The 10827-nt window shown below is 42.8% G+C and overlaps 1 protein-coding gene across 2 annotated transcripts; it reads left to right on the top strand.

Annotated features, from left to right (window-relative positions):
- On the top strand, positions 1–6299 carry mchr1b (melanin-concentrating hormone receptor 1b). 2 transcript variants are annotated; one of them, XM_072693794.1, is made up of 3 exons: positions 1–59; positions 542–627; positions 3628–6299. In XM_072693794.1, the coding sequence occupies exons 2-3, from the start codon at positions 558–560 to the stop codon at positions 4641–4643; spliced, it is 1086 nt and encodes a 361-aa protein (XP_072549895.1). In that variant the 5' UTR covers positions 1–59; positions 542–557; the 3' UTR covers positions 4644–6299. The 2 variants fall into 2 exon arrangements, with proteins under 2 accessions (XP_072549895.1, XP_072549894.1); XM_072693793.1 differs by lacking the exon at positions 1–59 and adding an exon at positions 107–330.
- Positions 6300–10827: the final 4528 nt, after the last annotated feature.

The following is a 10827-nucleotide window of genomic DNA, read 5'->3' on the forward strand; positions in this document are numbered from 1 at the left end:
GCCGACCGTGAACCGCTGCCGTGGCTTCATCCTCCGTTCTCTCTCCGCTGTCGGCTCCGGTAAGAGCTCTACGTCTGTCGGCTACACGGGAGAGGCGGAGCCGCGCTTAGCGCTCATTCAGACAGCAGCTCTTCACTCACACACTCACACACACACACACACAGAGAGAGAGAGAGTGAGAGGGGGCGTCTGTGCTGAACCTGAGGAGAGGTAGCTAGCTAGTTAAACTTCTGGGCTGTAATTGTGTCACACAGACTGTAGAAGGGATGTAGAAGGGAGAAATGCCCAAGAACGAAGAAACGCGGTCCAGTGAAGAGGCTCTGGAAGAAGGTAAGTGAACTGGCTAACGTCTGGCTAACGTTGCGCTCCATGTAATTAACCTACCAACAGCAATTAGCCAGCGGTCCCCCAGGTACGCCTGTGAAGGAGCTGCAGCATTCATTTCTCTAGTTTATAGGACTGTCTTCTGTGCTTTTGGGTTTGCTAGGGTCACTGCATTGTGCTTATTTCTACACCTTGTGCTTTTCTGACTGGAACGTAGGTCGATCAAGCTGGAGATGGATTTCATCTCTGAACCCGATGATAATTCCAGCCTCCAGGACAGCTCATCTCGGACTGTTCAGACAGGTAGGCTCATGGCTTTCCACCCTCTTTCCTCCCTCATCCAGGATTTAAAGATATATGACGTAGATGTCTGATAGACAGACAGTCTTGCTTGGCTGCAACGTGTACATGATTTCCACATGAATGAAATTAGGTGACATCAATGCATCCATTGACAAAAGTAAGGCAGCTGTCCAAACTGTTTTGATGAAATACTTGATTCATATAGAAATGATATGTTCATGTATGTTATTAGAAGAGAAGCACCTCATTGCCCTGGCCTGTAACTACTCTCAGTCACATATTCTCACTCACTTGCTCACAGTTAGCAGGCTGATTCTCCACAAGGGGGCGTGATTAGCTTCCAGTGATGGGTGCCCATAACGGTGTGCCCTTGTTTAGTGGCTTAAGTGTATTTCTTCAGTGTTGTGCTGCAGGAGTGAGGCTAGTATAGCTAAAAAGTATTATGTAAAAACTAAAATATGCTGAAGTAATCAGTAATCCATCAGTAAATGACCACCAGTTTTGCCTTCACTACAACGTTCTGTACCCCTTTCCAGTCCAGCTTTTGATGTTTTTGGGTGGTGTGGGACCTCCTGCATTAGTCGCAGCTCTCTGCTTCGCACCACCTGGTAGGACTTGCTCTGTAAGTTTGACTGTGCCGTGCTGCAACACCAAATGTTTCTTCAAATTTGACGTGGTGTATTTTCAGCTAGATAGCACTTTGTCGCCAGCACAAAAAGTGTACAGCAAACCTTGATGTTGTCATCTTTAGCTCACACAAAACTCAAAATAGTGCCTGTAGTTCCAGCTGGAATACGAGCATCTCTCTCCTTCCTCCATTCTTTACGTTCGTGACGCTGCGTGGTATTACACGCGAGTTGTCCTCTTGCCGAAAACGTCACTTAATTGTCGCATAGGCCAGACGTCACTCCTCGATGACGCAAGAAGAAAGCGAAAATATGATGGATATAGTGACTTGGATAAGTAACTTTAATCTGATTACTGGATTGGTACTGAATAGTAACTTCTTCGATTTCTCATTACTGAAAGAAGTGGTCAGATTAGAGCGACGTGTTACTAAGTACGCATTCCTGACATCACTGGCCACCACGCATCCCTCACGCCCCCCAATTACACCGCCTGTGGGGAATGGAGACAGCTATAGGACTATAGGCATGTTTCAGTTCAGGGTCATCTGTGGCTGGCTTTCACTCTGCACTATAGCGCCAATTAACAGCATCATTTTTAGTCCAGCTGCAGCTTTGTTTTCAGCAGCTTTAGGGAAGGCGGGGAAATGGAACAAATTAGCGGTGTGTCCTTGAATATGGAAGCATTTCAGTACCAGAATTGGAATGAAAATGTAATATGCAAAATAGCAGTGCACTGCCAGGTTTGAAATTTTCCACTCATACATGCAAGTTTGAGCTCAGAATTCAAATCCCAGAATAATTCCACTTACATTCGCCATTTGGTAGACTTCCACTGACCTCACACCCCAATCAGGAGTCCCGTTCAGATTGACTGACTGTGGTGGAAGACTGTGGAATGTGATTGGCTGACTGAGGTGACTTAGGTAGAAGGCTGTGGAACCTGATTGGCTGACTGAGGTGGAAAACTGTAGAACCTGACTGACTAACCAAGGTAGAAGGCTGTGGAATCTGATTGGCTGAATTAGATAGAGGACTTTGGAACCTGATTGGCTGAATGAGGTAGAATGTTGTGAAACCTGATAGGCTGACTGAGGCAAGGCTGTGAAACCTGATTGGCTGGCTGCAGTAGAAAACTGTGGCACCTGATAGGCTGACTGAGGTAGAAGGCTGTGGAACCTGATTGACTGACTGTGGTGAAAGACCTTGGAAATGAAAATGCAATTATCGGTTTGCAATTTTACAAGAGTTTTGACCCAGACTGATTGCAAGGCAATTAAATCAAATAAAGCTACTCATAAAGCATACAAATATCTGTGTAAATGAAATATCAAAAGAAGTCTCCCAAATGTCAAATGTAAATGGGATTCTGGAGCTCAAACTTGCATGTGTGAGTGGAACTTTAACACGCATTCCAAATTATTATGCAAATTGGATTTAAGTGTCATAAAGATCTTTGCTGTTCAATTAAACTCCTAGATGATATTGTGTCTCGAGGCTCTTTGGATCACTGAAAGCATCTCAGACACCTGTGATAATTAGTTTGCCAGGTCAGCCCAATTAAAGGAAAACTACTTGAGAAGGATGTTCCACGGTATTAAGCAGACCACAGGTTTCAAGCAACATGGGAAAGAAAAAGGATCTCTCTGCTGCCGAAAAGCCTCAAATAAGGCAATGCCTTGAACAAGCTATGAAAATATTTGATATTTCACGAAAACGTAAACGTGATCATCGCATTGTAAGATAAAAGACCCAACAGAGATTCAGAGCACAAATGGGTTTGTGCAGATAAAAGCATAATGAGGAATGCCATTAAAAAGTGCTAAAGGTTTCAGTGGGCCCAGACATTCATTCATATTACTTTTTCATTCTAATGTTGGTACTGATATGATTCCATACTTTAAAATATGTGCTCTAAAGTCATTATCTAGTGAAATAAGCAGCAGTTAAAACAGCACACTGTGAACTGGTCGCTGTAGTGTCCTTGTAGATTTCAGTACTTTGTACATACATTGTATTCTTTCCACCTGTCCAGCAATTTCAGTATAATGGCTGTAATATTGTTCATGTTTTAATGGCTATTGACCTGGTACAATACCCCCCCCCCTCCCTCCAGTGCTGGCACAGCTAATGTTCAACTATAGATTAAAAGTAAATTGTTCATTAAAAATGCATAGATTTTTTAAAGAGTTGGATAAATGACAATGGATAAATGACACCACAATTATAGGACCAAGCAAAACAAAATAATAACTTTGGATATCAAACCTTTCTTGGCTGATAGAATGTGTGTGTATGTGTGTGGTAAGAGTAAACTAAATTAATCAGATTTTGTGGTGAACCATTCTTTAAGTGTCTATCGTGTTCCCCACAGAGACCAGCGAGCCCTATCATAATGTTTTCATGCCGAGCATCTATGGAGTTATCTGCTTTGTGGGCATCATTGGGAACTGCATCGTCATCTACACAATAGTCAAGAAGACAAAGTTTCGGGCTCAGCAGACTGTGCCCGACATCTTCATCTTTAGCCTGTCTATCGTGGACCTGCTCTTCCTTCTGGGCATGCCGTTCCTCATCCACCAGCTGGTGGGAAACGGCTCTTGGTGTTTTGGGGCCACCATGTGCACAGTCATCACCGCGCTGGACTCCAACAGCCAGACAGTCAGCACCTACATCCTGACGGTCATGACACTGGACCGATACCTGGCCACGGTCCACCCCATCCGCTTCAACCACGTACGCACTCCATGTATGGCCGTCTCCGTGGTCAGCCTGGTGTGGATACTGTCCCTGCTCTCCATCACGCCCGTCTGGATGTACGCAGGCCTTATGCCCCTGCGAGACGGCTCCGTGGGTTGCGCTCTCCTCCTCCCCAACCCGTCCACGGACACCTACTGGTTCACCCTTTACCAGTTCGTGCTGACTTTCGCCCTGCCGCTGGTGGTCATCTGCGTGGTCTTCTTCAAGATCCTCAAGAACATGGCCGCCACCGTGGCCCCTCTTCCCCAGAGAAGCCTCCGCGTTCGCACCAGGAAGGTCACCCGCATGGCTGTGGCCATCTGCTTGGCGTTCTTCATCTGCTGGGCCCCTTATTACATCTTACAGCTGGCCCACCTCGGGGTCCAGCGGCCGAGCTTCGCCTTCCTCTGTGCTTATAACATCGCTATTAGCATGGGGTACGCCAACAGCTGCATCAACCCGCTGCTGTACATCGTACTAAGCGAGACCTTCAAGAGGCAGTTCATTGTCGCCATCCGGCCGGGCCACAGGGACTTGCGGGCTGATCCGGGCATGGCAGATGGCAGCGTGAGCATGCGTTTGGCCCCTGACGGGGTGCAGCAGTCCCAGTCCTCCAGGGAGCTCTTGCCCGTCACAGTGGCTGTGCACTAGGGAAGGCTAAGCCTCAGTAAGCTTTCCACAGCTCCACAGGACTCTAAGAGAGGGCCTTGGGCGAATGAGGATAAAACACACTGAATAGAACATCATGAAGCTGTCTATAATGAACAACCCCCCCCCCCCCCCAAAAAAAAAAAACCTGCTAGTGCTAACATTCAGTAGTGTATGAGTAGTTCTTTTGTGTCGCAAGTCATGTAAGAGGCTGCTCTTATCCTGTTCTGCTTGTTACAGATGAACCTTATTCAAAGACACTTTGCACTCTTGAGGCTGAAAAGGAAATACTGGAATTAGATCAAGGTTGAAAAATGGAGCATTGGTCTGCTTTGAGTGTAAGCAGTCGCCATTGGAAGTTGTACATCTTCATTAAAGGCTGGGGAAAACACACTTCTCACATTTATATGACTGCATGTATCTGCTCCAGCATGAAAGGCTGTTGTTGAATGTAGCTAGTAGAGATACGGAGACTCTTTGAACTGTGAGACACAAAAGGCACAAAAGGATTCAGTCCTCTGGGACTGAGACATTTCCATCACTCAGTCACTGCATGTGGTGCATCAAAATGCATCAGCACACTCTTTTCTCTCTTTTTGCCGGACCTCAAATGGATAACGGATAAACCTGTAGCACAGAGAACATATCGCTGAAATAAATCAAAGCTAATCATAAATCGAGCAATTAGAGGCTCCATAATGATTCCCGATTCCAGTTTGCTGTTGCACTTTGGAGAAGAATGGCGTAAAACCTGATTAGATGCAGTACATCCCACAGATTGGTGGCCCAGAAGATTGGATAGGACCTGTGAGTTTTAACGCTTGCAGGAAGTTGTGTTCCATTTTCTGCCTGACGAATGGATGTCAAGTGTGGTCAGTCACATTATCCCGCTGAAGTTGAAACGACAGATACTTTTTTTTAAAACCCTCTACCATTCCTTCAAGAGAGGTCCCGATGCCAGTGAATGGTGGCCTTGGCTGAGCATCTCACTGCTCTTGGTAAAAAAACTTCCTTTTTCATGATAAGTGAAAGTGATTGATTTTATTGTATTGTCTTATGTCTTATTGTGTCATTTTAGTCATTGCTGGTGTTTTGATATTAATTATGTCTCACTTGTACCTGAATAAAACAAGACAATTTGTGTGTGTAAGCAGAAAAAAAGGCGATTATCACTTGAATTCTGTCAGAGATGGCACAGTGCTACCTTTTATTTTCTGATACCAGTATGGAAATGTTGATCCTCAGACAAAACCCACTGGTATAGAGTATTTTATTTAACCTCTATTAAGCTTTAAGGCTTATTACACATCTAAGGTGTATTATTCAGTAACTACAGGGATATCTGTACAAACTGATGGGGCTATTCTTTGCTAATAGAAGATTGTAATAACATTTTTGGCTTGTCGGCGGCCCATTAAGGGTTTTTTAAGGGGTTAAAATTAGCCATTTTCTAAAACTCAACAGTCTACGTTCTTCATCTTAAGGCCCCTATTGTACTAATGTACGTACTGAATTAGGAACACAAGCTTTAAGGCGCGCTGCTCCGTCTGAGGGAATGTGTTTCAGGAAGATTTAAGGCTCAAGCAATTGTATGCTGTCGTTAACTCATTTTAAAATGTTCTTCAAGGTATAGAAGTGGGCAGAATGTTTTGTGAATGTTTTACATGCTGGTTAGTTTTTCATGTTATGTAATGTATGTATATGTGGAAACAGTTTGTTTTCATTGATATTGATATTTTCCTTGTTAAGAAAGGGTAATAAATAATACATGAACGAAACACTGCTGGCAGTACAGCTCTTTTCGCGTATGTGCTTACCTGGTAAGCTGAAAGGAGTATGGGTGAACTCAAGCCCAAGGTGAAATGATGGTAAAATTGGCACCGCAATTTACCTGCAGGAGACCTAGCACAATTTGAAGGCAATGCAGTGACATTTGGATTACAGAAGGCCAGCTGCATCTTTCGATTGATCCATAATTGTCGTCTTTTGACAAAAATGTATTTGTTTTTTATATTTATTGAATTCCTAGTCATGCTGTGTTGATTAAAATGAGACTGTTTAGGGCAACAATTTTGCCAAAAGCTAGATATAAACAAGTCCCTTCACTTGCATGGTGTATTGTGTTGTGGATTTGATTTTGAATGCATATATATTTTTACCCATCACACTCAAAATCCCTCATTCCCAAAAGCATTCTGAGCCTCTGCATCCTGTTTTGCTCTAATTATCATTATGTTTTTGTCTAGAACTTATTTGGAGTCCACCTGTTGCAATTTGAATTGATGGGAATTGTGGCAAATTGTGGAAAGGTTTCTCTGATGTGATGATGTCTTGTGAAACACAGGTTCTGTACGTCACCCGGCTAATACCATCCATATGGTGAAACATAGTGGTGGCAGCATCATGCTATGGGGATGCTTCTCAGTGGTAGGGACAGAGAGACTCGTAACAATTGAGGGGACAGATGAATGCAGGCAAATACAGGAACATTCTTAAAGAAAACCTTGTCCAGAGTACACACAAAGCCAGACAGCCAGAGCGACAGCTGACCTTGCGACATGACAATGACCCAAAGCATATCCCAAAGGGCTAGTTTCTGAGAAAGTAGACCTTAAGCAGTCTGGCCAAAGCCCAGACATGAACCCCAACAAAGGTCTGTGAAGAGCCGGCTAATTCGACGAAGATTGTAAAACTTGTGGAGACAAAGGGGCTTTCGTAGTATTAAATAAGGGGTCTGCATACAGAATCCTTTTCATATGGGAGAACCATGACAGCTTAGCAAAGGTGATAATATTCAAAGATCATAATTTCAACTAGAAGTGGGGAAATGTCTCCAATGTAAAAAATAAAAATGAAGGTGCTTCAAAGGATTCTTTGAGTGATGCCAAAAAAAGACCATGTTTGTAAGAGATATGTAAGAGAGTTTGAAGAAGCTTTACATCACATGGAGATTCTTTAAACCCATAGAAGGCTCTTCATACATACTTACAAATCTTACAAAGATACCTCTAAGCTTAGTCACTACTAACTATCACTACTAGGTGATCTACAGCAGCCACTGCAGCAATTCATCCACACTTTAAAATGATCATCACAGTCCTCATGCACAACACAGGACTCTGCAGCACACAGTTAACTGGCTAACCTACCGAACCACACAGTTACTTGTGTACTAGGATTGTGTACTCAATACGCAGTCCAGTGATGGTGCCACATCTTTTAAAAAGGCGCAGAACAACTACTTAAACCATCTATTGGGTGGAAAGGCCTCCAGCATTGAGCTGTGGAGCACTGGAACTGATGGTGCTCCATTCAATACTTTTCAGATGAATTGGGGATGAGGTGGGGTGAATTCCCACAACAATGTTCCAAAATCCAATATCTAAATCTAATAGAAAGCGTTCCCTGGACAGGGAGAGACATTTACTCCTATTTTACTTTTAATACCCTTGATTTTTTAAAGGTTGCCTGTGGGTGATTTTGAGATGTCCTGTGTGTACATTTACATTTACATTTAAGGCAGTTAGCAGACACTCTTTTCCAGAGCGACTTACAAAAGTGCTTTGCTATTTACTTAAGAATAACCTCAGCTAGTTTGAATAGGCTAAAATTTAAGTTAAAACACTACTAAACTACGAAATTCAATACTCTCTGCTATTTGCTCAAGTGTACTTCAATACACTCTGCTATTCGCCCAAGTGTTCTCTGAAGAGGTGGGTCTTCAGTCAGCGTTTGAAGACAGTGAGCGACTCTGCCGTTCGGACACCCAGGGGAAGCTCGTTCCACCACTTTGGTGCAGGACAGAAAAAAGCCTGGACACTTGTCTTCTGTGGATTTTGAGGGATGGCGGGTCGAGCCGAGCTGTACTTGAAGCTCGAAGGGCTCTTGGTGCGGATCGGCTTTTGACCATTGCTTACACTTTCACACCTATTTTACAAACCATGTTTTTTGTGGAACCAAAGTGTTTCTTCTTAGCAGGGGTGCTGAACGGTGGGGGAAGTTAGAATAATTCTAAAGGCCTGGGACTGACAGGGGCCCTAAAATTGTGTTAGAACATTTTTTTTTATTTTATTTCGAAATTAAACTATAAAATGTTCATCATCCATAGAATATTTAAATGAAAATGCTAAAACATTTTCTTAAATGTATTCTTGTTTGGCAAAAAGTAAACATCCAGAGCTTCTGCTTTGCCTGATTTGCCTCCCCCTTTTATTTAGATGAAATTCAGTCCACCCTCCAAACAGGTGCAAATTGGAATTGTGAGCAGTGCCCTGTGAGTTAAGCGTGAAGCATTGTGTTGTGCGTAAAAGGAAAATCAGAAACGTGCAGTAAGTCAACAAAGACAGAACAGAGAAAGAAAAGGGTGATGACGTGTCGCCCAATTTATCCCAGAGAAAGGTGGGTGTAGTCTGTGAGTAGTGTTGAGTATTTTTCACTCTTCTTTTAGCTGACATTTAACCAATGCAGGCATGCAGCTTTTAGCAGCTGTTCATACTAAGTCCTTTGTCCCTGCCTCTGCCCTGAGCCAGGACAGGCAGACGCAGCTTCAGGCTCAGCAGCCCTGCCTCCCCATCCTCATAGCACAGCCCTACTACCAACTGATAAAGGAGGTAAACAGCACTGTGTTGAATGTCTTATCACTTGGCATACTTACAGGGACTCAGTAGGGAAATGTATTATTATTGTTGTTATTACTGTTATTGTTATTATCAATAAAAAAACAAATAGATTTTTTACTATGCATAAAGTTACATTTTTAGGTGGGGGCGGTAGGTGGTAGCCCAATGTATTATCTTTTGACAGGGCCCAAAATCCCTGGCAGCTGCCCTGATCCTACAATATCACTCCAAGAACCCTTTGTAACACCTCTATTTTTAAGTGTGCTGCTTTAGATCTACTGATCCAGCCTCGATCACACACAAAATGCTTTAGAAAGTAAGTAGAAATGTTCCTCTGTGTAATTTCTGTATTCTGTAAAAAAAAGATTAATTGATAGAACTACATATGTGCCACCTGCGACTTTTGTGATAAAGCACATCTGATCAAGTACCTGTTGACATATCTTTCACAATAAAGCTGATTTCTCCTTAATGGCTGTGTGTGGGATTTGTTCTAATGGTAAGCTGTTTTTTCGTCATGGTGCCAGCTCCCCTGCATGACAGATGGGAGTAGCTCCACAGAGCTCTGCAGCTACTCTAAAAAGACAGATTGCTGCTATATGAAGTCCCTTATCTGCTTCTTTCAGAGTAAGAATCCCTTCTTAACAAGCTATTTTTGTCATAATGTCATAGGAGAATAAGCTTCCAAATAACCATGGCCTAGGCAGCGGTACTGATTCAGTGATTAATGGCTTCAATCAAAGGTTTAAACATAATTTAGATCCCATCATTCCTCTCCCCACCAATCAAACTGTAATAATAATGTGATGCACAGATGGGACGCAGCAGGAGGGTGGCTTTGATTGGATGATACTGTGTTTTATTGAGCACTGATTTGGGTTTCAGACAGGGCTATAATAGTCAGTTCTCATGGCTCATTCCATGGTTGTGTTGCAAAGACATTTTTGCATGACTGGATGTATGAAGTAGACTTACATAAAAGTCAATGGACTCCAATTATATGAACGAACATCCATATAGTCATATAGTCTAAATTTGGCTTATATGTGAATGTGTACTTCAAAGTTGCAACAATCAAAGACTTCATTCATTTTTATTTCATTTGCATGCCAAACATCCATTAAGCACAAGGTTTTATTTTTTTCACCTTCAGAACAAAAAGAAAATGAGGCCTCAACAGCTAAATACAACAACATCTAATGTTGCAGTGTTTCATGCATCTATCCTTTCCCCACATTCTAACTTTTGTTCATTTCAGGAGTCTTTTAATTTCCATCTTTTAATTTGCAGAAATCTGCAAGGGGATTTTCCACTCCTCCAAAGTTCAAGCTTTTCTTCTTCTCGCCATCCCAGTAATCCCAAACATGTCCTATGATAATGTTGAGGTCTGGCTTCTGGGTGGTCAGAGAACACCAGCAGCTTCAGCAGTCTGATTTCCAAATCTTCTTCTTTTTATTTCTTTGCTTTTCTCAGTAGGAGCTTCTAAACAAGCTCTGAATCCCTAAAGATCCACAGTTTCGAAAGGTCTTCTCACAGTGGAGGGATTGAGACGAGAATGGAGCTTGATT

This window comes from Salminus brasiliensis, chromosome 12 (genome assembly GCF_030463535.1).
Source record: "Salminus brasiliensis chromosome 12, fSalBra1.hap2, whole genome shotgun sequence".
NCBI classification, from domain to species: Eukaryota; Metazoa; Chordata; class Actinopteri; order Characiformes; family Bryconidae; genus Salminus; species Salminus brasiliensis.

Excerpts from the sequence above, each read along its gene's own strand:
- mchr1b (XM_072693794.1), top strand. The coding sequence starts at position 558 with ATGGATTTCATCTCTGAACCCGATGATAATTCCAGCCTCCAGGACAGC. Across the intron at positions 628-3,627 it reads ATCTCGGACTGTTCAGACAG|AGACCAGCGAGCCCTATCAT; the intron begins GTAGGCTCATGG and ends TGTTCCCCACAG.